We start from the raw sequence: 25,107 nt of genomic DNA on the forward strand, positions 1-25,107 counted from the left end.
TAGGTTGAATCATTGTAATAATAACATTATAACAAGATTAAAGCATGCAAATTTATTATGTTTCTTCTTAATTTTTCTTTTCTTTCAACTAAAGCAACACATAGAAATAGAATATAGAGATAGAAGTTAACTGCCACATCCAATTGATTAGTTGGGTCAAGATTAATCCCGATAAAGAGCTTGGAAGCACGATGAAGGGGTCGACGGAGGTTATGAAACTGTTTATAGGGATCAAATGGGACTTTTCTTAGAGCTTTTTCAACTTCTCTTGTTATTCTTAGTTCCATTTGCGGTAGAAGTGGTGATGGGGTTATGATGGCTAAGGTTAAGGTAAATGAGTTAGCATGAGTTCGTGACCGGAAGCGCATATAAAAATCCTAGATCGAAATCGACTCTTCTCTTATTCTTGATGTTATTACATATCTTTTGATGGTTTCTTGACAACTTCCTTTAGAATGACTAGATTGCTTGAATCGATTTTGTCATATAGCTTTTCATGTTCAACATATGATTTATATGATTCAACACACGAGACCTTAATTACAAAACCATTTAATTTGGAAACAAGTCTTGAATTAGGCTCAATTCATAGCCTAAGCTAGTCGACGGAGCCTATTTCAAGATCAAATACTCATATGGTCTCCTGGGTTCACTACGTACGTAAGTGATTCACAGGTATATATGAACCCGAGTAACCCAGAAAATTGGCTAATTAGTTCACAATTTTGTAACAATGATGTTGAATTTGCTGGAAAATCAAGAACCGTGCAAAAAATGATGAAAATTTTCAATTTGAACAAATAGAAACAAAGGAGCTAGCGAAGCCGTGTCAGGCAGTGCAACAACCAAGTGCACAACAATTGTAGGTCGCCAACCTATTTGCTTTATCTATAGAAATGTGTTATTCGTGTAATTTCTTTTTCTCGTCGTTCCAATTTCTTTTGAGTTTAGTGTTCCGAAATAATATTGAAGTTTCAATACTTCGGGCAGACATATAGAGAGAACAGTAAATATACAACTCTGTCACCCACTAATTACTGTATGTGATTCCCTTCTCTAACAAATGCTGACTAATGGTGATATTTTAGTTAGATCGTATATTTTACGCTAGTTTATAGGACTAGTATTGCAGTAAGGAAGGACTTCAAAAACTTCAAATTTCGGAGTCAAACAATGTACAAAAACATGTGGTATCTCAAGTTTGATTGAAGTTCAAGACTAATATTGTAATATACATGGACTTCAAAACATTCAAATATGTGAGTCGAGAAATGTACAAAAGCATCGTTCTCTAGACAATGTAGTATGTATGCTGGTGGAGTGGTGGTTTATTTTTCCACACTACACGACTATTTGTTTGATTATACAGTAGATCTGCAAATTGCAACACTCTGAAAAAAAAAAATCAAATTGCCAGCATTCTGGTTTTTTGTTTATATGAAGATGTGGGAACATATGCTTCAACCGGAGTAATGTAAGTTGATTTGGCTCATCATGATTTAAACTTCAAAAAAGCAATCTCCAGCTCCTTTTCTCATGCTCAAATCAAGTTAATAGATGCAGCCAAGGGGTAGACGGTCCGATTGGCTTCATCTATGGCCAGAGGTGGATCGAGTGATTGAAATCGGATGGGACTTATACTTTTCAAAAGTTGATGGAGCGAAAATGAGTTGCAATAGACTGAAAGAAATTACACAAGTCACGGGAGAGAACATAGTGATCTGTACATATATTCATACACTTGGACAAAACAAGAAATTAAAGAAACATGCCAATATATGCAATTACATAGATGTAAAACATCTATCGATCAGCTAATTACTAAATATGATCCTATAAGTATCTAAAGCTACAAATTCCTCTTACTAATATATATCCCAGTTTGTAGCTGATTGTGCACTATTTGCTCTCGTTTCACGAAGCGTGCAAATCGTTCAATACAATTTATCAAGCACGACATCATAGTGAACATGTGTGACTTATATTTATCTAGAATTATATGTCAGTAAGACTGTCAATTCCGATACGACCTGAACACGACTCGAAACTCACACAAAATAAAATGAGTTGAACCCGCACGATTAAGAAGCGAATCAACGGCGGTCAATCCATCATAACCCGCTAACACAAAATTAACCCACATGACACGTTTAATAAAAAGTTGAATTACATTCTATATAAAATACGTGTACATAAGCTATTTAAAGTGGTACATTATATGTATATAATGGTTTAGTAAGTATTTTCTCATTTTGAATTAGAATTTTAGGTAATAAATTGATTTTTTTTTTGTGATTCTTGATTCAGTTGAGGTTTTTTTTATCTAAAACTACGGGCAATCTCTATTAAATGAGTTGGAAACGGGTAATCCGTTTGATAAATATGTTGAGTTTATGTTTAAATTTTTAACACAATTATTAAATTGGTTGAGTTTGAATTTACATTTTATACCACGCGAGATACTTTAATCCGACACGAACCTAACCCGATACAAACCATTGACAGCCCTATATGCAAGCAAGTGATATCATAGGCTGAGAGGAGCACCCTCACATTGCATGAAGCACAAATTAAATAAAACCCTGACAATGCGCACACCTTCAAATAATCCCAAAACGAAATAAAAAAAAACAAAAATTGTAACGGGTACACTACCTTAAAAACAAACCAAATCTTAAATGTATTACTGGATGTACGTAATGGAGTGACTACAGCTCTGGATTTTGATTATATATTGCCAGTAATATGCTCTAACGTAAACAAATTAAAGACCTACAAATGGTAATTTGCACCTTCCAATGTTAACCAACTTCCCCAAAATCTGAGTCCCATCATCCACATCCTGGTTACAACTCCTAAGTTTGTTCTTTTTTTTTTTTTTTGGAAAAAATCATAAGTTTGTTTGGCTAGAAGAAACTTTGATATATGCACCATGTTTTGGACTCTAGCTTTGAATGGGATCACCGGAGAACTCATTGACTCATTACCCTGCTGTGTACTATTCTTTCTTCTCTTCTGAGTCCCATCACTACCTTTTTTCATTCTCATTGGAGCAAACACAGACAGTGTAGTACTGAAGAAAGTTTTAAACTTGGAGTCTCTGCAGGGTGGGTCTCAGAGTTTTCTCAGAGCTATAAGACAGTTAATACTTATGGGTCTTGTTCTAGAACAAGGAAAACTCATCACAGCCTTTCTGAGCTTCTCAAATCTCAAACCATACCAATATGCGTTCTCAAAAAAAAGAAAAGAAAAAGAAAAGAAAGAGAAAACCATGCCAATATGGCAGTAGTCCATATAAATATTGATGAATATTTATTTAAATTTTCCTTGTAAAATTTACAGTGTGTGATATCATCCATCCAATGATCCCATGTCCAAGTGGACCCACTAGCAAGTCAGTGGGGGCCCACAATTTTTTCTCACAACCTTATGAACAACTGTACAACCTAGCTGGTGCAAAGCAGGAGCCAAAGATTTGCCAAACCCTTTTCTTTTTCCATTATTTGAAGACCAAATTATTCAGAATAAAATCCATGGAATTTAGAGGGAAAAATTAAAAAAAATGGCATCCCACTCTCTATAAAAGCCAGAATACTAATTACTCTCAATACTCTGTATAAAGCAGACAAAAAAATTTGGGCATAAAAGGCCAAATGTGTGCTTCTGACTGTTAAATCTCAACCCTTCCTTCCTTATCACACCCATCTCATCTCTTCCTTCTTCCTCTTCATTGTTATATTGCATCCTAGCTTCTCCCATTATCCAGACTCTCTGAAGCTCACAAAACTCTTAGAAACCTAGACAGGTCCTTATCCTTCATTCATGCATATCCTAGCTTCTCCATAACAAGCTATGGTTTTCTCTATGGTTGGTGCAGCTCAGTAGCTCAGTACCTCATACCTATTTATTGCTCTCTGCTTCTTACATACATATATCTTTCAACTTCATTCAGATAGTGCAATAAAGGCTTTCTCTTTTCTCTCGTCCAATAGTTCCCAGTCACTTAGGTAATCATTACTATGGCTCCTGAGTCTTGTCATGAATACTCTGTTTCCATTTTCAGAGGGCCTCTGCTATGTTTACTGCTCTCTTTTCCATTTCCCCTTCAATTCAGCTACTTTTAATTTGAGAAATATGTTTTACTAGTCTGTGGTTGGTACTGGGTTATTTTCTGACTTTTATCCTACTGAGCTTTTGTTTAAAGTAGAAGCACTTTTTGAATATGGCTTGTGCTCTATGAACCTTATCTTTCTCCTTGCGGTACTGTACTATTGCTAATTGAGATTGATTATGCTAAAACAGTTTCAGATAGCTATTTGGGAGTGTAATTAAGCGGCTTCAAGCTTAAGCTCATTTGAAACAAGAAAGCTGAAAATGGCACCCAGAAACAGTCGTGGAAAGGGCAAAGTTGGAGAGAAGAAGAAGAAGGAAGAGAAGGGTATCAATTAGTTTTTTCGCTCTTATTTGTTAATTTAACACCAAGTTTGTTTCATAATTTAATCAAAATTTTTTACATTAATTAATTAAGTTGCTGTTTTATTTAATCACTTTGCAGTTCTTCCTGTTGTGATGGACATCACTGTGAACCTTCCAGATGAAAGCAGTGTTGTTTTAAAGGTAATTGATAATTTGTGTTAATTAAATCAGTTAAACACTTGTACTCTTCGTTATATTTCAGTCAATTTTGACAGCCTCTCATTTTTCTCCTGGTTTCTGATAAGATAATTGATTCGGGTTACATGGTGTTTGATTGTTCTAATGCACAAATATAGCATATAGTGTCAAAATTAGTTCTTGGTAGGTTTGGACCATGTTGTTACCCCTCCAGAGTCCAAACTATACGACACCAACTTCCATAATAGAAGCTAAACAAGGCTCGTGCCAAGCACTAAATGAATGTGGTCTTCTTGCCCTTATTGAGTTATTGTTATTGCTTTTGGCAAGTTTACATGAGCAAATTAAATGCCATATTCTGATTCTGAAGGCCAATCCTCGGCTCTTCTTAGTCGATGCTTTTGGATTTTTAAGCATATGTGTTGAGTAACTCTTCAGTTTTTAGCAGGGAATATCGACGGATAGGATCATCGACGTCCGCCAACTATTATCGGTGAACACCGAAACTTGTAACATCACCAATTTCTCACTATCTCATGAGGTAGTTTTCCGTAACCCACATTGTTAATATTATCATTTCTTCAATTTTTATTTGTCTTGTGAGGATTTAAGAAAGGTGGACTTGTAATTATTCATGATTTGATGTGAGGAAATTGCATGTTGTACAAGATATCTCATCACTAAATAAGTCTTCAGTGAAATTGTCTAACAACTAAAATTGTCACACATATCAATCACGATAAAAAAAATCGATAACTTAGTTGTAAACATCACTGAATAGAGTATTTAAAAAAATATGGATATTTGTCTAAGCTGCATGGGATCAGGTGTGGGTACGTGGAAGCGATTTTTAATTTTTTTTTAAAAAATGGGTACGTTGTGGAAGCGTCATACTAAAATAATATATATTTATATCTAAAAATATATTATATAAAACAACAAATTAATTACTAACATTATATATGAACAATATGATAGAAAAAGAACTCAATAAACATTTTGTTATGACCTAAAATAAACAACAAAAACACTTCAATAACTAACATGATATTAGTAGTGTAGCTAACCACAAATGATGCGTATCACCTCTCAGTCAATCCATCATACATATGACGATCTCTCCAATCACACTGAAAAAGTATATGGAATAAAAAAAAATATGTATCTACATTTTGCAATGAGCGGCTCGCTCTAAAGCTGAATGATTTTGTGCTCTCTCTTTGGCTTCATCCTAGTCTAGCTCTAAAATATACAACATTGATTTTTCACTCGTCTAGTTTCAATCATTATCTTGCTCCAAATCAAACTTTTCTAAAATATTATATGCTCTTGTTGTCTCACAAAAAACTAAAAACTCAAACAAATCCTCAAATCTCATTCAACCTGCTTGAACGAGGCTTCAACTGTATGTTTTTTGGGTTTTTATTCAATTCTAGATTTTGATTTATCTTCATGAAGTATCGAGTCCTTAAAATATAAATATTTTTAAAAAATGATTTATGTTAGAGCCGAAAAAGAGAGAAGGAAACTATAAAAACCCAACAACCCTCGCACTTCTACATCGCTTTCAAAACTTTCTTTTTCGGGAGTGTTTCAGCCGTGCTTTCGAATGCTTTTTGGACGTTTTTGGTTCCGATTTCGAAGTAAAAATCGGACCTACGGTAAAGCTTCCGCGTATCGTAGATTTTTGTTAACTTCAGACGATTTAAAATTTTAAATCAAGATTTTATATTCATGGCGCATTTGGCTTCAAAGAATCGTCCTCATCTCAATGTTAAATTTGGCTGTATGATGTTCCTCGTGACGTGGCTCTTTTGTAGCATCGTAAAAGCAAACGTCACGTATCCTGCAACCCCTTATTTAAATATTCAAGTCAAAGCGACCATAAAATCATTGTCGTCCGTTACAGGTAAGAGGCAAACGTTTGAAAGATACGGTGGACGTCTCCGCACTCAAGCCATGCGTCCTCACCTTGGTCGAAGGTAGATCGTCTAACCAAATCCGACGTCGTTTTAGCTTTATCTTTTAATGAGCTAAACGGCGCCGTTGATTCTGCTTCTTATTCTTCCTCTTCCCTTGATAAAGCTCACTGTTTAAAATTTTCCTCAGAGGACTATGATGAAGAGCGCGCCACCGCGCACGTGCGGCGCGTGCTGGACATCGTTGCCTGCACGACGAGCTTCGGCGCGTCACCGTCGCCGCCTCTTCCGGCGAAGGACCAAACCCTCAAGCCCGACGCCTCTCCCGCAGCCGTCTCCGGTAAAAACGCGCCGGATAACTCCGCCAAGAAATCCTCCGCCGCGGCCAAGCCTCAAGCCTCTGCCGGTTCTGATAAGCGTGACGTGGCGGTGGACTCGGACGCTGAGCTGAGCCACTCTTGCCTCAAGCTCGGCTCTTTCTACGACTTCTTCTCGCTCGCTCACCTCACTCCTCCTCTGCAATGTAAGCCTCTCTCTCTCTCTCTCTCTCTCTCTCTCTCCTCAGACTCAGGGATAGTATTGTAATTTTGTTTGCGCCGGGGAAATGCTGCAGTTATCAGAAGAGTGACGAAACGACAAGTCGATGAGATTTCGGCAGAAGATCACCTCTATTCTCTTGAAGTAAGATCTTCGTTTACAATGTCATTAATTACGATTAAGCATTCGATTTTGTTTTAGGTCTGAAAGTTTTTGTGTGTTGAAAATTTGATGTGATTTGGTGGAAATTGGACAGGTGAAGCTTTGCAATGGGAAGGTTCTGCTGGTTGAGGCTTGCCGGAAGGGCTTCTATAGTGTAGGAAAGCAGCGCGTTCTGTGTCATAACCTCGTCGATTTGCTACGCCAGCTCAGTAGAGCTTTCGACAATGTTGGTTTCGCGAATTCTGCTTAGAAATGTTCAATGTGTATCAGCTTTGCAATTGCGTATTGATTGTGTGTGTGTGTTTGTCTTGCTCTTTTAGGCTTATGATGATCTGATGAAAGCATTTTCGGAGCGTAATAAGGTAGACTATTGTTGTGCTTAATTTTATTGTTGTGGTCTTGGCTTGTGTGTTTTTGCGATTGATTAGGTTTCTTTGGTTGTTTGCAGTTTGGGAATCTTCCCTACGGCTTTCGAGCAAACACGTGGCTTGTACCGCCGGTTGCAGGGCAGTCTCCTTCGGGTTTTCCTGCTCTCCCTGTGGAGGACGAAGCTTGGGGAGGAAATGGAGGGGGTCTAGGAAGAGATGGGCAATTTGATCTGATTCCTTGGGCTAATGAGTTTTGGTATATTGCGTCTATGCCTTGCAAGACGGCAGAGGAGAGGCAGGTTCGAGATAGGAAGGCATTCCTTCTTCACAGCCTATTTGTCGACGTTTCCATTTTTAGAGCCATTAAAGCCGTGCAGCATGTGATGTCAAAGCCGGATTTGACTTGTTCAGCTGCAAACAGTGATGTTCTTTATAGTAAGAGAGTAGGGGACCTGAATGTGACAGTAACAAAGGATGTTAACAATGCAAGCTGTAAGGTAGATACTAAGATTGATGGAATTCAGGCAACTGGAGTGGATAAAAAGAATCTAGCACAGCGAAACCTTCTGAAAGGGATCACTGCTGACGAGAACACTGCTGCACATGTGAGTTTTTGTCTGGAATAGTGGTGTCTGTCTTACTTTCTCTAGGGCTGTAGTGTTCTTTTATCTCTGGTTAACTTGGTTCATTTGTGATAATTCTTGATTAACATATGTGCAGGATGTCACCACTTTAGGTGTTGTCAATGTCCGATACTGTGGTTACATTGCAGTTGTGAAAGTTGAGGGGAAAGAAACTAAGAAAGTCAATTCTCCATCACAAAGCATGGACCTCCTTGATCAACGTGAAGGTGGTGCTAATGCCCTTAATATTAACAGGTACTCATTAACGAGTCATTATGTAAAGCTATCAACCATTAGCCGCAAAGTTTTGTTAATTGATCCTAACTAGTGTCTTGAATCTTGCAGTTTGAGATTATTACTTCACACGAATACACCTTCAGAGCAGAATAAAGTAGCATCACATGGGCAAGGTCTGGAACATGAAGAGCTTTCTGCTTCCTGCGCTTTTGTAGAGAATCTGTTAGAAGAAAGTCTTGCTAAGCTGGACAAAGAGGAGCCAGATTGTGATAGTTTTGTGAGATGGGAACTGGGAGCTTGCTGGATACAGCACTTGCAAGACCAAAAAAATACAGACAAGGATAAGAAACCATTGGGTGAGAAGCCTAAGAATGAGATGAAGGTCGAGGGACTTGGGACACCTCTCAGATCTCTTAAGAACACGAAGAAGAAATCAGAGGGACTCAATATCAAAGGCCAGTCTGATAGCTCAAAGTTGCATGCAGATGGTGTTGTGGGGGAAGTAGAAAATGCTATAGGTATTGTGGATTCAAAGGTTGAAACCAGTGCTAGGGATAATGAGCTTGTGCTGACAGAGATGCTGTCTGATGCAGCCTTTGCTCGACTAAAAGAATCAGAAACCGGACTTCATTGCAAGGTGATACATCTTATGTATCACTAGAGGCCGTATGCATATTATTTATATATTTTGAATACTTTTTTTTTGTTGCGTATATAAATGTAATGTACCTTGTGCTTGACAGTCTATGCCAGAACTGATTGACTTATCTCAGAAGTATTATGCTGAAGTTGCTCTTCCAAAACTGGTAAAGAGAAATTATTATATGATTGATAATTCTTGTCCCCTTGTAATCTTGTTTGTAAGTATATGAAGATTCATGTTTCTAAAATTTCTTGTAAAATGCAGGTAGCCGATTTTGGTTCATTGGAACTTTCACCAGTTGATGGTCGAACTTTGACTGATTTCATGCATACTAGAGGTCTTCGGATGCGTTCTCTTGGGCAAGTTGTAAGACCTCTTTTCTTTTTTTCTATCTTTTCTAACTTATGGCTTTCTGCTTTTATGTTTTATAGAATTTATATACCCAGTAACTTCTTGTGTCCTTAAACTTGTTGCATATGATCCATTCCTTCTGAACTTCTTCTTGTTGTTCCTTAAATGATAGTTTAAAGAAACATAACGAGAATGATAGTTTCTTCAAGACACGTCAGCTATTGATTTGTGACTGTTGCACAATGTTAACAAGCTACTATTTTTTTTCCAAAAAATTGAACTATAACATTTAAAATATGCTCGTTTCACTAGGGCCATCAATCGCACTACCTCTCACATCCATACTGCAAATTTCTTAAATTCTAAATATGTTAAGATGATATGTTGAACTCTGCACAGTGGTTTTTTATTGAATGACAATTGCCTTTTGTTGTCTTTCTAGGTCAAGCTGTCAGATAAGCTATCACATGTGCAGTCCCTTTGCATTCATGAGATGATAGTGCGAGCTTTTAAGCACATACTTCAGGCAGTGATTTCTGCTGTTAAAAGTACTGAGAAATTGGCTGTGTCGATTGCTGCTGCATTGAATCTCATGTTGGGGGATGCAGAAAGTGAAGATTTTAATAAGTCTTCCAACGTGCATTCCCTCGTGTGGAGATGGCTGGATGTATTCTTACGAAAGAGATATGGATGGGATGTTAGTGGCTTCAACTATAATGATGTGAGGCGATTTGCAATTTTACGCGGACTGTGTCATAAGGTATGTAGCAACAGTCAACATATAGCAGATTCTAGATGCCCTGCGTATGTTAACAATGTTGTGGAAATTCATTCTGTAATTATTCAAGGGTCATACTTGCAAATACTTATTTGCATCAAAAGCAGTCTCCTTCCTGCTTCCTTTCCTACGAATGCAGTGATATCTGTATTATTATTGTAGGAGGGTTAAATTATACAAATGCTCTTCATGTCACATTCAATATCTTGATACTTGTATACAAATATATTAAAGCTGACATTTTCTTCTCTCTTATCTGATTGTATACAAATATATTGTAGGTGGGCATTGAGATGGTTCCACGAGATTTTGATATGGAGTCTCCATATCCATTTCAGAGTTCTGATATTGTCAGCTTAGTTCCAGTACATAAGGTGATGATTGGGCATCAAATATTAGAATCATCAATTTATTTTCTAATTCTTGTTCAATTTTGAGTGTGTTCATTTTGTTTGATATTAATATGTCTTATGTATCTTTTCAGCAAGCTGCATGCTCTTCCGCAGATGGTAGGCAACTGCTGGAGTCATCAAAAACAGCCTTAGATAAGGGAAAACTTGAAGATGCAGTTGCATATGGTACTAAGGTATGTGGTGCTTTAAGAGTTTATTTTTTATTTTTTAATTGTTAATTGTAGTTTGTGACAGACTTTACTTTCTTGGCATATCCAGGCTCTTGCAAAGTTGGTAGCAGTTTGTGGTCCATATCATCGAATGACAGCAGGAGCTTACAGCCTCCTTGCTGTAGTTTTGTATCACACTGGAGATTTTAATCAGGTATGTTGCTATCCTTGTGTTGGCGAACATGTCTGACGCTAAACTGTTATATTTCTGATTCAATCTCTGGCCGATAACACACTCATTAGATTTGTATCATCATTCATATGATGTACTTGTATATTTTTACTGTTAAGGGTTATAGGAACAGCTTGTGCTTCTTAATTGAAAGAACATCATGTTTCTCTTTCTCTTACAAATACTTCTTGCCAAGATGACCAACTATTTATTATAAAAATTACAGGCTACAATTTATCAGCAAAAGGCTCTGGATATCAATGAGAGAGAATTAGGGCTTGACCATCCAGACACTATGAAGAGTTATGGGGATCTTGCTGTATTCTATTACAGACTTCAACATACCGAGCTGGCTCTCAAGTATGGTTTTTGCTTGTTCAAAGTTTTCTCTTCGTATGGAGTGTCTCGAACCTTATATGGTTTGGGTAATATTTTTTTGCATGACTGACAACGGGTTGCTTTCTGCCTTTCTCCAAGTCACAATCTTATTGGTTCAAACTCATGTTCATTGTATGTCATATCATTTTGAACCCTAGAAAATGGTTTACTTGACTATATTTTGGCATCATGATCTCTTTAACGTATGGAATTGTCAATCTGAGTATATAGTATCAAAAGGGTTTGTCTTACTTTGTGAAATTTTTTCAATTTACAAAGAAAAACATAATAGGGTGAGAAACATTAATGTAAGATTCATAGCATGGTGCGCAGCATGTTTATTCACTGATATTGATGTGCTTCTGATATACTTTTCCTGTGAATAAAAGCTAAGAATTGTTCCTTTTCTCTGATTCAGATATGTAAAACGTGCCCTGTATCTCTTGCACCTCACATGTGGACCATCTCATCCGAACACTGCTGCCACATACATCAATGTGGCTATGATGGAAGAAGGCCTGGGAAATGTACATGTTGCCCTCAGATATCTACACAAGGCTTTGAAGTGTAATCAGAAGTTACTCGGCCCAGACCATATCCAGGTTTCTTTTTGTTTATGTCTTTTGTTTCTCATAAATATTTTCTTATATATAATTTATGATGAAGCTAGAATTTTGTTATTCATATTATTAGTGATATGTTCTTAAAGCTTTTAGTTGATACCCAGATATCACAAGTGAAAAGGACTAGCAGTATTGTATAGTTGTGATAACCTAGAGTCTTCATTGTTTTGCTTTGTGGATGGGAATATAATTATGTAAATGTTTTTACAGATGGGCTAGAGGGTTGTTTCAAGTAATAGTTTAAATTGTATATTGGAAGTGTGATTTTGGTTTTGTCTTTCCTATAGTTCCTCATCTCATGTTCATGCCAGTTATAGTAACGGCAACCAAATTGATTGTTAGGAGTTTTTTCTTAGGACGTATTAAAGTCATTATTTATAACTATTAACCATATTACATACGATAAGTTTTAGCTAGCCCAATATTATAGGTCAGATGCTAGATCTCTAGGCATTTACTGGAATAAAATGAGGGGACTTAGGTTGTAGTAAGTAAATCACGCGTGAAACATTGCGCCATAATCCCTTATGTACTTACAAATGTACCTTCCATATCGTGTATCTATAAATGTTAAGTTTTATATATGGCTTTTTATTCAAGAATGAAACCATCTGAAAGTTAAACTTTCCAGACTGCGGCTAGTTACCATGCTATTGCAATTGCACTCTCATTGATGGAAGCATATCCTCTAAGTGTTCAGCATGAGCAAACAACATTGCAAATTCTGCGAGCAAAGCTTGGACCAGATGATCTACGTACACAAGTATTTCTCTCATCTCTTCCTAGGTTTTTTAATTACTTTTATTCAAGTATTATTATCTCAGATGGCTGATCTAAAGTATTTCTTTTTAAGACATTTGGACATCCCATCTATAGTGTCGAAAGATAAAAACTTCTAAGACCTTCGTGTCTTGATTAAAGTCTTTTCCCTTTAACTGGGACACTAATTGTTTTGAGCATATCTTGCAGGATGCTGCTGCCTGGCTTGAATATTTTGAGTCCAAGGCTTTTGAACAGCAAGAAGCTGCAAGAAATGGGACTCGAAAGCCAGATGCATCTATAGCCAGCAAAGGCCACTTAAGGTTTGTTAGCAAGAACTGATATAATGGAATTTCATGAAATCACTCGAGTTCTTATAATCTACTTTCAGCTTCTCCACACTGTTGGAATAATCAGTTATCCGTTTACCTAAGTTGAGACAAATACATGGACTGAAACTAATAATTGATCACTAAATTGGACTTTAATGTAATTAAATATGTATCTCGCACTGATTTAATTTTTTTTTTTATGTTTTATGACTAAATATTAAGATATTTTCTGTTTTCACAAAATTGGCAGTGTATCAGATTTGCTAGATTACATCAACCCCACTCATGATGCTAAAGGAAGAGATGCGTCAATGAAGAGGAAAACCTACATAACAAAGGTACGTTGGAGTCCTGACCATTTTATATTTGGCTTTATTTGTCACTTTTATACACATCCTAGGTGCAATTGAATAACTTCAATCAGTTTCTTGCTACCAATATGGCCTATTGAGGATAGAATCTGCAAATTGGTCCAGACAGTATGACGTATTGGTTACCATCAAACTGATAGAAGTGGTTTTTGAACTGCATCAATAAAGTACATTGATGGCAAGCTATATTTGACAGCCTATCAGTTTAGGGAAGAAAGAGTATCAGTATTCCAGTTTACATTATGGAACCTTTTTTTTTTCCTTTTTTTTTTATAAACATGAAAATTTCTCTTTTGGCCTTGAAACCAAATGAAAAGTACCTCATCTCCTGAAATGGAATATTATTTCTTTGTAATGTACCTTATTAAACTATTTTAATTTTCTGTGCAGTTGAAGGAAAAATCCTATCAAACGATCACCTCAGCAAGTTCTGACAACTCTTCTAAGGAAACCACAAAAGAGGCCTCAGATGAAGAAAATACACTTGAACGGACAGATAAAACAGAACCCATCCAAGAAAACATCCGTGAATCGGTTGAACCCCAGCATGTTGTAGAAGAGATTCCTGTGGAAAGTTCAAATATGGTCTATTCAGAAACACATGTTGAAGGGGAAGATGACTGGCAACCTGTTCAAAGGCCTAGATCAGTGGGTTCATATGGGCGTCGTGTAAAGCAGCGGCGGGCAGCTATTGGGAAGGTCTATAGTTACCAGAAGAAATATGTAGATACTGTCACAGATTACCCTTCGGTGAAGAATACCAACCAAAACAGTAGGTATTATCTTCTAAAGAAAAGGCCGACATCACACGGAAGTTTTACAGAAAATCAGATTGCGAATTCCTCCCAAGGTACCAAGTTTGGACGGAGAATAGTAAAAGCCATTGCATACAGAGTCAAGTCTATGCCTTTGTCCACCAAAGTCGATGCAGCAGAAAGTTTGAGTTCCACATCAGAAGTCAGTCCAAATGTTTCCCCGCATGGTGGTCCAGTAAAAAGTTCTATAGTCAGTCTTGGAAAGTCTCCTTCATACAAGGAAGTAGCATTGGCTCCACCAGGTAGTATTGCTAAAATGCAAACTGTTCTCCCTCAGAATGGCATTTCAGATAATCATGAGCATGGTATCCAAACACAAGGAGACGAAATAATTGAAATCAGAGGAGATTCCAACCCAAAGATAGCTGTTCTCAAAACTATGCTCGAAGAAAAGAAGGATTGTGTATTGGTTTCAACAGATGCATTACGAGAGCATACTGAACCTGTTGAGAAGAAAGAAGATATTAAATCACCTGAAGTGAAGGAAGATAACACTTCACTGGTATTTGGGACTGTGGATGAACTTGGGTCCAGTGCTCTTAAGTTTCACGAAGCAGCAGTGGATAAAGTATTAGTAGATGGACTGCCAAAATCCATCGATTCTGTGAAGGAGGGACTGTGCGAGAATAATCCATCAAACACTTCTGAAATGCATGATTCCATCTCCACTTTGCAAGGAGTAGATGCTTTGGAAGCATCCTCTCTTGTTAATGCAGTTGATAGTCGGGGATTGCCAAATAAAAAATTATCTGCATCGGCAGCTCCATTCAATCCCTCACCATCCATTCGTGCTGCTCCGGTTCCCATGAACATTGCTATACCTTCTGGTCCGGGACCTATCCCAACTATTGCACCTTGGTCAGTAAACCTGAATATTCACCCAGGGGCTGCTGTCTTACCTACGGGTAATCCCATGTGCTCTTCTCCTCATCATCCTTACCCTTCTCCCCCTGCTACCCCAAACATAATACAGCCATTGCCATTTATGTTCCCTCCTCCTTACAATCAACCCCAAGTTGTACGAACCAGTACCTTTCCGGTTACAAGTGCGTTTCATCCGAATCATTTCACATGGCAGTGTAATGTGAACCCTAATGTATCTGAGTTTGTCCCTACAACAGTTTGGCATGGTTGCCATCCAATGGAATTCTCTGCCCCAGCACCTGTTGTTGAGCCACTCTCTGATCCCCCTCCCTTGGAGTCAAAAATTCAGAATGATGATTCTGCTCCAGTTCTGCCAGTGGACATTGATAATGTGGAGGATAGTAAGAAAGAGGCAGACCTTTTAACATCAGAGGCAACGTGTAATCCAATTGAAAGTGTCAAGGAAGTGTGTCCAGATCTTTGTGGGGTTGAAAATGCTCAGAACAAATCATGTGTCAACCAAAATGGAAAAGTTGGAAGTGGTGCTGAAGGGACGACTGATGGAGAGAAAACCTTCAGCATTTTGATAAGGGGCCGAAGAAACCGCAAGCAGACTTTGAGAATGCCAGTAAGTTTGCTCAGTCGACCATATGGCTCACAGTCCTTCAAAGTCATATATAACAGGGTGGTCAGGGGGAACGATGCTTCCAAACCCATCAGCTTTGCATCAAGTGAAAACTGCACAGCTACTGCTACATAGTCCCTAGTTTGTTTTTGTTACTAATCGGGTGTAGCAGGACTTTTGAGAAAAAAAGATTAAAATCTTCTTTTCAATTATATGCAGAAGGGACATGATTTAGTTGATCCCTTGGCTCTTACATTCACAACCTTGTGCTATTCTACTCATAGATTGGCGTAAGAGTTCAGGTCAGTGCTCTGACGAAGTATTTTGTAGCAATTTGTTCTTCTCATTCTAAATTTAATAGGCAAACTTTTGCTTTCCTGATCAAATGTATTATATGAATTGTGATGTGCAGGTTTACTATATGAAGCTTATTTCTGTTGGAACTTCAGTGGGAAGAGCTTATGGGGTGAAAATTTTGGTTCATCACATTGTAAGGAAATTTTGTTATTCTGGATGTTGGAACTTGGAACCACAGCGCATTTAAAGCTCATATTGGCTATTTTTGGTTAAAATAAATGAGATTTTTATTTTTAATTTGGATTAATTGTACATGACTTGATTATTCTTTGTCACCATTCCTCCCATTTTAGACCGAGTATTAACACTAGTTTTCAGTGAATCATTGTTGTGTTGCACTCAGTGATGTTTTGATTCTTGTAAAGCCATTGCCCTTGAAGTTCGACTGTACTTACCGTTTGTATTCCGCTCATCTTAGAATTAAAGTTGTTCAAGACATTCAGTGTTTATCTACCCCATCCATTTCCTTCGATCATTTTGAACTGAGATTAATGTGGAGCCACAATCTTCCGTCAAGTATTGCCGTATTGGTTAAGGTTACATGAAAACACTAGTGTATCGAAGCTCTGGCCATCTTTATTAGTCTGGTCGGAGCTGCTCTGTCATAGCTACCCCCGTTCCAAAACAAAAGGAATTTGATTTCATATCAAATCGACAAGCCTTTGCGAACTAGGAAATTGCTATATGATTAAAGAAGCTGATCTGCACAAATGCACAATCCATACATCCTAATGTTAGCTTTAAGGAGCACAACATCCAGCTATATTAGTCACCTACCACTACCAAGTAGCATTCGTTTACCCAAAAGAAAGAACACAAAAGAATTGATATATAACTCTGACTTGGCCTTTTACACAAAAATCCCTTTTGATAATTATATAAATTTATAAATTGACTTGATACTCCCCTTAAAAACAATTGACTTGATAGTTTAATGTTAATAGACTATATCAATTGATTCTTGAAGAAAATTACATGTTGTTAGCATAAGAACTTGGAGCAAGGAAAGTCATCTAGATGGCCATAAAATCAAATTCCAATCTGTTGCATCAACTATTGACCAAAAAAAAAAAAAATCTCTTGCATCAACTGATTAGAGAAGCACAAATGCTCAAAGCCTCAAACATACATCCTTTTATGACATCTCAAAACACATGTTAGCTTCAGGAACACAACATCAAGCTATACAGTCAACTACCAAGTATCAATATAAAGTTAGTTCACCCAAAAAAAGAACACGAAAGGATTGTAATACAACTTTCTGTCTTGGCCTTTCTCACAGTGTTGAAGAAAGCAAGTTGAATTTTGTCTTAGATACTAAGCCTGGAATCATTTCTCATCCTGCTTTGTACCACAAAGGAATAACTGAATTCTGCAGAGACCTTTTCAAGGAGTACGAATGTCGCTTATGGAACCGAATTCATTTGGAAGTTTGGAGGAATAGTATCCTTAGTTTCTGTCCTTCTCATTCTTGCTAAAGCTTCTAATACAATGACCGCAATAAGAATTAAGCTGAGAAAGAATCCATAACTAATCTTCCATTCAATGCCTGCAGCTCCAATCTTGATCCCCAGAACTATGTTCACAGCTGCGAAGAAGACTGCAAGCCTCCCAAACCAGTGGTGGTACCAATTCCAGTACCTTCTAATCTTTGCATCCTTGCTTGGTCTTAGAAAAAATGCCAATATCTGGAAGTACAATGGTCACAAACTCGAAGTGATCAGCTTAATTTCATGGAAATAGTAATAATAACTATATATGAAGTGGATATAAGTGTGAGGACTAACCTGAAGGATACTAAGCACAAGAACAAAGATTCCAATTCCTCTATGTGTATGGAAATCGGCTCCTATTTTAGTATAGAGTTGTTGTCCAAGTACCACTGCTGCAAGTCCAATGACGAATCCCACAAATTGAATAATTGAATGAAGATAGTACCACAAAGGGTCCTTGTGCTTGAAGTATCTTGGGACAATTGCCCCCAAAGGAAGGATTAGACCCCATCCAAATATAGCCAATATTCCATGGTTCTTCTTCATCTGCTTAAAATCACTTGGTGCCTCAGATGCAGAACCTGTAAAACTTTTAAGCTTAGAGAACAAACCAACAATGTATATCCAGCATTTTACTGCTAATAAGAATGCATTTGCATGTGTCTGATCTAATGCAAAATTCTAGATTTGTGATATCTCACATGTGTGACCACAAAATGCAGATTAGTACATTAGAAGATCCAACCCAAAACTATTCTTAAAGAACGGAAGAAGCCGAAGATCTTATCATATAGAAGTGCAAGGAAACCAGACGTGAACACAAATGATTCTGATGAACAAAACCTGCAGAGAAGTCGAACTTGATGGTGGTTTTATCGTCGTGTACTGTTAAGTGGTTGTTGTGCTTGGGGTAGCCGCTTCCAACAGCCAAGATAATTGGTTGCCGAGCAAGACGAGCTTGGAACTTCAACTGGAATGCCAAGTAAATCCTAGGGCCATGAAGCACAACAGTAGCAGGAATACCAGTAAGTGGCAATTCACCCTTGTCTGGTATGACTTGTGAAGACTTTGAACCTTGCAAATAGTATTGCTTAATTCTTGCTTGGCCTTTTCTATTGATCCATCCCACTATGGCACTTGAACCAACCATCAATCCATCTCTAGAAAATCCAATTCCTACCCACCCAGTAGTGTACACAGCAGATAATATAATGTTCATTACATGATCTTCAGTTTGGGTGTACTGCAACAAAAAGTGATCAACTTATAGATTAATTAACATAACAAGAAAATATAAGGGAAACTTGTAGAATTGGAAAAGGCATACCCTCAAAACAAATGTGTTCCAAATAGGCCTGCAGACTATATCTGATGAGTTACCATACGGTGGTGGCATGAAACTAGCCAGATCATTAGCACAAAGCTCTGATACTCCACCAGACCCTTCTAGACCATTACCACCCTGAACATTACCTTCATCACCACCCAAAGAAAAAACCTTGGCCTCCAAGAAAAGGAGAAGAGTATATAACCTCAAAACCAAAATCCATTTCCCGGAATTCGCCATTACAAAAACTTGAAATGTTGGTATGAGATCTTAGGCTTAGACAAGAGGTAACACAGATCATGAACAAAGTGGGTTGTAATTTGTGAAAGAGAAGGCATATTCTGGAGGTTGAGAGGTTTTAGTCTCTTGGGATTGAAGTAATATTGGCATGGTTGGTGGTGGTGGACTCGGTGGGGTTTGTTCCAGGTGGTTGCTGATGAATAATTCCCGCCAATTCTTGCAAACAAAGCCCTTACCAGTATATGTACTCTTTTAGATTATTAGGAGAGAAATCATCACCTTCCAATTACTTGATACACTGTCATTATTTGGAAATGCATTTAAATCAACCAAAAAAAAAAACAAAGAATAATTTGAGGGCCATGTAATGATAGATGGATGCGTGATGAAGCTTTGAAGTTGACTTGCTGTGTATTACAAGATACCATAATGAAGTCTTTACTTTAACATCTTAGCTCAAACAGAGGGAAGCAGATTTAGAGTAGATAGATTGGACAAGGAAATGTAACCTTCCAGACCCTTTAAACTAGAGTAATAGCGATATCGTATCTCCAAATCTTTGATTGGAACAAAAACACCATCAGTATGACCCAATCGAAAAAGAAAGGAATACAACATATATATAGTCTCTCTTCTATATGGAGAATGAAATGTAATTGAATTGTAGAAGCCAGACTTTAGTCCCATTAAACATTTTTCACATTTCACATGCACAATGATTGTTGATGAGTTTCTAAGCAATACATAAGAGTTAAATCGAGACTTTGATACAAGTCATGTACTAAATATGATGACAATAATAGTTGGCATAATGGCACATATGCCATGCAACTGATGCAAGGCAGGGTAAGCTGGCTAAAGTTTGATCAAGCAAGTAAATTGAAGGAACACATATGAAGGATGCGTTGCGGTCTCAAGCTTCCTGATTCAACCTCATTCAGCCTTCAACTTCGATTTGTTTGATGGGGGCTGCAGTTGAGGTTTTAGTCTGTAATTTGTTTTTTTTTTCTTAACCGAGAAAAAAAAAACAAACCCTCTGGTTTTCATCGAAGAGTGATTGAGCACAGTTTCTTTGACTAATTACCCACCGAGTGAACATTATTGCGAACAAGTACAACCTAGGAGGAATTAGAAGGGTGGCTTAAAAGGTCTTTTCAAGTCTTAAGTACTGGGATGAGGGATGAGGGAACCATCAGTAAATCAAGACCAAGCAAGGCCCTCATTTCTAATAAATCTGGGGGCTTTCGGTTGTATGAAGTCGAGTTATAGCAGCGTTAAACACATTCTAAAACAAATGCAAAGAGCTTAAAATTTTGATTAAACCAAATGCATCGTTAAACACACGGTAACAATATGTCAATATGCATCGTCAAACACACCAAAAACCAATTCACAGGCTTATGCCAACTTTGATTAGTGCGTCTTGAGCTCAGAATGTTAATCGCTAAAGCTAGTAGTTTTATCATCTCTTTCATAAAAATTGAAATTAACTAGTTTTCACATAGCCCTTTTTTTTTTTTTTGAGAATAATGAATAACTTCATTAGACATAAGCCAACCATGACCAAATATTGTTAGGTCAGGTAGACACAAGCTTCACTACAAGAAATAAGCTCATTATTACCTACAAAACTACGAAGGAAAAAAACCAAAAAACCAAAAAAAACTTGAGTCCAGCAAAAACGAAATAAAACAAAAACACAATAAAAAGAAATAATTGACAATTCTTGGGAAGGACTTGATGTGAAAGTTTCAGGCCTTAGACTCAGCGGTGTACCTTTCAACTAATACACACCAAGGGAAATCCTACCCTCTAACGTCATAGCCATACTTTTATACGACGGTTACATTATTTATATATAATGAATAATTGACGCTTTAAATAGATAGTCTTAATAGATATATTACAAAATCTGAATCTCGCTCACCCACATTTAATATTTTACGATATTTTACACACACATAGATTGCGCATTCAAATCCCCCTAACGTGAGTAATGCCATTATCAAAGTATGCTAGTGGACGAAGAATTGGGGGATAATGCACATCTCAATTCCCCTAAACTATCCAAAAAAGCATAGTATATAGCTACTCGGAGCCTCTAGCATATTCCTTGCTCAATCAGTTGCTCCATCTCAAATTCGTTTAAGTAACGCCAAATCCTTATTTCTCTGCCACAAATCCCCATCTCATATAAACAGAAAGGCACGACACTCTTCTCAGTTTCCACTTCAAAGTTCAAAGCCAGCCTACACCAATTTGTTGTTCTCTCTGAAATGCTGACAGAAGCTCAAGCCTTCTCATGGACTCTATCATAACTAACCGCCCTTTCATTCTCAGCTCCTTAAACCCACACACAAAACCCTTCACTTCCCACTTCAACAATCTCAGAAAGTCTTTGGTTTGTTTCTCTCACAGACCAAACTCGAACCCCAGGAACTCAAGATGGCCAAAGCCCTTGTCTTTCCGCAAGTTCCCCTTAAACCCTATCTGGGTTTTGGTCCCTGTCCTCCAGAGCCTCAGGGTTTTAGCTTCTTCAGGGACCCGGAAATGGGCTTCAGGGAGTCGGGGTTTTAGCTTCTTACAGAACAATGGGATTGGGATAGCTTTAATGAGTGTGACAACTACTGCCAAGGTAAAGATTAGTCCTTTTGTGGCGCAGTTGGCTGCGAATCCGACATTTGTGTCCGGCATGTTTGCTTGGTTTGTGGCGCAGTCGATGAAAGTGGTGTTGAATTTCTTTGTGGAGAAGAAGTGGGATTTGAGGATACTGTGTGCTTCTGGAGGAATGCCTTCGTCTCATTCGGCTCTGTGTACGGCTTTGACGACCTCTGTGGCGCTTTGTCATGGTGTTGCGGATTCGTTGTTTCCGGTTTGTTTGGGGTTTAGTCTCATTGTTATGTATGATGCTATTGGGGTTAGGAGACATGCTGGCATGCAAGCTGAGGTGAGTAGCTATTTGCTGTTTTTGTTTGTTCTGGTTTTATCTGTTTGGTTTTGGTTTTGGCAATGTTTCATTACTTGTTGTTTCATTATTGTGCTATGACTATGTTATAGGTTGTTAGTAGAATATATGTAAGTTAGTGGTTTTGCTAATCTAGATTATTTAATCGAACTTGCTATTGAAATCCAATTTTCGGTGGTGTGTAAGCGAAATGGACTTACTTGTTTAGTTTGCACTTGCATTTGAAGATTGGTAGGGTGTAAAATGCCTGTTTCATAGTTAAAAGATATGTACTGTGTTATAGTTTTAGAGGTTGGAGAGGGGATTTGTACCGTTTTGTGATAGATTCATCCCTGCTTAGTGGGACGGTAAACCCTGTTTGTGATGTTCAATGAGGTACAGTAGTAGCTTTGATTAAAAATTGTTGGTATGATTGATTAGTGTAATACTGGAGTAGCTTTGATTAATGTATTCTGGAGTCCTGCAACCACCAAGTTACTGAATTCTATGAAAGAATATGAGAGTATGTGAAATGGATGGAGTAAACCGTAAGGTTCAGTCAGGGGATTTTATAATTACCTAGTCTTAATGGCAGTACTTCACCCGTTGGTTCAACAACAAGTTAGGAACTTGATGTAAAGTGGACAACTGGCAAGGTGGACACTGGACAGACTTACAAATACCCTGATTATCGTGTTTGAAGGTTTAGGGATGCAATCATCACCTTGATCCTAATTATTGGGTTTTGAAGGTAATGATGTTGTGTTAGTGTGGTGGCTATTCATCTGGTTATATTGTCTGTCTATGTTCATTCAATATCGTCTAACTCGTGAAAGAGAATGAGCTATTTCATGGAATATCGTGTTTGAAGGTTTAGGGATGCAATCATCACCTTGATCCTAATTATTGGGTTTTGAAGGTAATGATGTTGTGTTAGTGTGGTGGCTATTCATCTGGTTATATTGTCTGTCTATGTTCATTCAATATCGTCTAACTCGTGAAAGAGAATGAGCTATTTCATGGAATATCAGCTCCAAAGCACACCCTGACCATTCATCTCTTTCATTTGTTTTTTTCCTTCTTGAACCTGTTCATGCAAGGTTATGGCCTTCTCAGTCCCAATTTCAGTTATTTGAGGAATTTAGGTGTTCTTCTAACCTGGGGCACTCGTCAAGCTTTTTTTGCACATTATAGTATGTCAGAGAACATATGATTTCTTTTATTAGGGAGTGTTAGAATTCATGGTTCACTTCTCTAGTTATGCCATTGTGCCTCTTCTATCCACTTTCTTTGCCGGATTCTGAACTCATACAGCTTATAGGTCCCTATGAATAAACCCTCATTTTCTCCCATCTAATAACTGGGGAAATATCCTGTTGTGACTTTTGAGAACCTGAACATAGCAAAGACAAATTAAGTTGGTATCAGCTCAGAGTTTCTAAAATTGGAAGGACACTGTCTAACTGCACCGAAGTCTTTTCTGGATTTACTTCTCATCCCAGGTTGATTGTGATTCAATTTAAATATCTTAATATGTATGCAAGTGGCTTGTAACTTCTGCATGTCAATATGTATGCATGCTCATTTTGTAGTTCCCGTACGCTTTAGTTGCAATCTCCACTTTTCTGTTTTGTGTTTATTCTGCACCCGTTCTGTCTCTCTCTTTAATTTGCCAATGTTAAACATTGATTTTCTTATATGGACTTGCTACTGCTTTAACGCAGGTGCTGAATATAGTTGTAGAGTACTTATTCCAAGGGCATCCGATCAGCCAAAAGAAGCTCAAGGAACTCCTTGGTCACACCCCATCCCAGGTACTTGCTGGAGCTGTCCTCGGCATTGTGGTCGCTTGTGTTTGTTGCCAGAGTAGCTTGGTAGCTGCTTAAACAATCTCACAATACGTTGCTGTTGATTTTGGTCAACATTGTGTTGACACACACCATTAGACCTGTCTAGATTCTACTGTAACATGAAGTTTGAATGGGAAAGAAATTGATACAAGAATGCTCTTTTGCTCATTTCCAAGTTAACCACTGATTTTGGAAATGTATATAAGTATCAGGGGACTATACTTCAGTCCATGAATGAAACAAATTTCAGGACCCTTATGTTTTATATTTGTATCTCTTGAAGCCAAATTTCATAGTTGTAGAGTTAACCCGAAAAGGCTGAGAAAAAATTAGTGTAGAACTGTATATGTGCCTATGTGGCATGAAGTTCACTTATCTAGGCCACAAGAACTGTGTATTGCTTTCTAGAATAGCCTTTGGTTGGTCTCGTTCAAGTTAGAATTGTTACATGGTCTCTAAATATATATATATCAATCACATCTATTGGTGTCGATTGACAATATTTCGAAACTAGAATTTATTTGTGACTTTTTTTTAGAATGTTTTCTAATAATTCTTTTATTGTTCTAAACCCTTAAATAAGAGTGTTATTTTTTTCTAATACTAGGCGCAAGGCCGAGCCCGGCCCGCTAAAGCCCTCAATGCCCGTTTTAGATGAGCGGGCTTGGATATTTATATTTGTGAAAAATATCCGGCCCAGCCCGACCCACTACTTATTTAAATTTACTAAGGTTCGATCCGGTCCGTTGACGAGCTCTACCTTAAAATTAGGTTAGTATATCTTTTTTTTTTGGTCTGAAAATTAGGTTAGTATATCAAAACGCCAGAAACCCTTTTTCTGCGGTCAAAAGGTTAAACTTACTCTCCAAGAATTCTATTCTCGCATCAAATAAAATGGTATATACCAAGTAGAACCTCTTTCATTCCTTTCTTTTGCCCTTTACTAGGTGTGTTTTCCTTTTCGCATTACCATTGTCTTACATGTTGTACAACTGGAGAAAGCTCAGGTATATACTCACCTTCCAAATTTTCACTATTCCTTGATGAATTTGGTAAGTTATTTTTATTTGTTAATGTTGATTTTAGTTATTGTACAGCCTGGA

At 37.6% G+C, this 25,107-nt stretch overlaps 3 protein-coding genes across 4 annotated transcripts; 2 read left to right on the forward strand and 1 right to left on the reverse strand.

Annotated features, from left to right (window-relative positions):
* Positions 1-3,771: 3,771 nt before the first annotated feature.
* Positions 3,772-16,544, forward strand: LOC126803093 (protein REDUCED CHLOROPLAST COVERAGE 1). 2 transcript variants are annotated; one of them, XM_050530845.1, is made up of 25 exons: positions 3,772-4,007; positions 4,303-4,438; positions 4,556-4,617; positions 5,060-5,155; positions 6,524-6,596; positions 6,724-7,056; positions 7,147-7,214; positions 7,327-7,458; positions 7,553-7,594; positions 7,681-8,205; positions 8,321-8,478; positions 8,569-9,097; positions 9,204-9,266; positions 9,368-9,469; positions 9,897-10,214; positions 10,514-10,606; positions 10,717-10,818; positions 10,904-11,008; positions 11,253-11,386; positions 11,823-12,006; positions 12,659-12,790; positions 12,997-13,109; positions 13,369-13,456; positions 13,880-16,095; positions 16,206-16,544. In XM_050530845.1, the coding sequence occupies exons 2-24, from the start codon at positions 4,375-4,377 to the stop codon at positions 15,926-15,928; spliced, it is 5,565 nt and encodes a 1,854-aa protein (XP_050386802.1). In that variant the 5' UTR covers positions 3,772-4,007; positions 4,303-4,374; the 3' UTR covers positions 15,929-16,095; positions 16,206-16,544. The 2 variants fall into 2 exon arrangements, with proteins under 2 accessions (XP_050386802.1, XP_050386803.1); XM_050530846.1 differs by having other exon boundaries at positions 5,063-5,155.
* Positions 16,545-17,243: 699 nt separating this feature from the next.
* Positions 17,244-19,444, reverse strand: LOC126803095 (cytochrome b561 and DOMON domain-containing protein At3g61750). Its single transcript, XM_050530848.1, has 4 exons — positions 18,971-19,444; positions 18,487-18,886; positions 17,938-18,224; positions 17,244-17,838 (listed from the first exon to the last, which is right to left on the reverse strand). Exons 1-4 carry the CDS (start codon positions 19,208-19,210, stop codon positions 17,557-17,559), a joined length of 1,209 nt encoding a protein of 402 aa, XP_050386805.1. The 5' UTR covers positions 19,211-19,444; the 3' UTR covers positions 17,244-17,556.
* Positions 19,445-21,361: 1,917 nt separating this feature from the next.
* LOC126803099 (uncharacterized) lies at positions 21,362-24,359 on the forward strand. Its single transcript, XM_050530851.1, has 2 exons — positions 21,362-22,157; positions 23,879-24,359. The coding sequence occupies exons 1-2, from the start codon at positions 21,513-21,515 to the stop codon at positions 24,038-24,040; spliced, it is 807 nt and encodes a 268-aa protein (XP_050386808.1). The 5' UTR covers positions 21,362-21,512; the 3' UTR covers positions 24,041-24,359.
* The last annotated feature ends 748 nt before the right edge of the window (positions 24,360-25,107 follow it).

Source organism: Argentina anserina, chromosome 7 (genome assembly GCF_933775445.1).
Source record: "Argentina anserina chromosome 7, drPotAnse1.1, whole genome shotgun sequence".
In the NCBI taxonomy this organism is placed as follows: domain Eukaryota; kingdom Viridiplantae; phylum Streptophyta; class Magnoliopsida; order Rosales; family Rosaceae; genus Argentina; species Argentina anserina.

Coding starts and splice junctions, on each gene's coding strand:
- LOC126803095 (XM_050530848.1), bottom strand. CDS start 19,210: ATGGCGAATTCCGGGAAATGGATTTTGGTTTTGAGGTTATATACTCTT. Junction 18,887..18,970: donor GGAACACATTTGTTTTGAGG/GTATGCCTTTTC, acceptor TTTTTGTTGCAG/TACACCCAAACTGAAGATCA. Junction 18,225..18,486: donor CAAGTTCGACTTCTCTGCAG/GTTTTGTTCATC, acceptor AAAGTTTTACAG/GTTCTGCATCTGAGGCACCA.
- LOC126803099 (XM_050530851.1), top strand. CDS start 21,513: ATGGACTCTATCATAACTAACCGCCCTTTCATTCTCAGCTCCTTAAAC. Junction 22,158..23,878: donor ATGCTGGCATGCAAGCTGAG/GTGAGTAGCTAT, acceptor GCTTTAACGCAG/GTGCTGAATATAGTTGTAGA.
- LOC126803093 (XM_050530845.1), top strand. CDS start 4,375: ATGGCACCCAGAAACAGTCGTGGAAAGGGCAAAGTTGGAGAGAAGAAG. Junction 9,267..9,367: donor AAGTTGCTCTTCCAAAACTG/GTAAAGAGAAAT, acceptor TGTAAAATGCAG/GTAGCCGATTTTGGTTCATT. Junction 10,215..10,513: donor TACGCGGACTGTGTCATAAG/GTATGTAGCAAC, acceptor AATATATTGTAG/GTGGGCATTGAGATGGTTCC.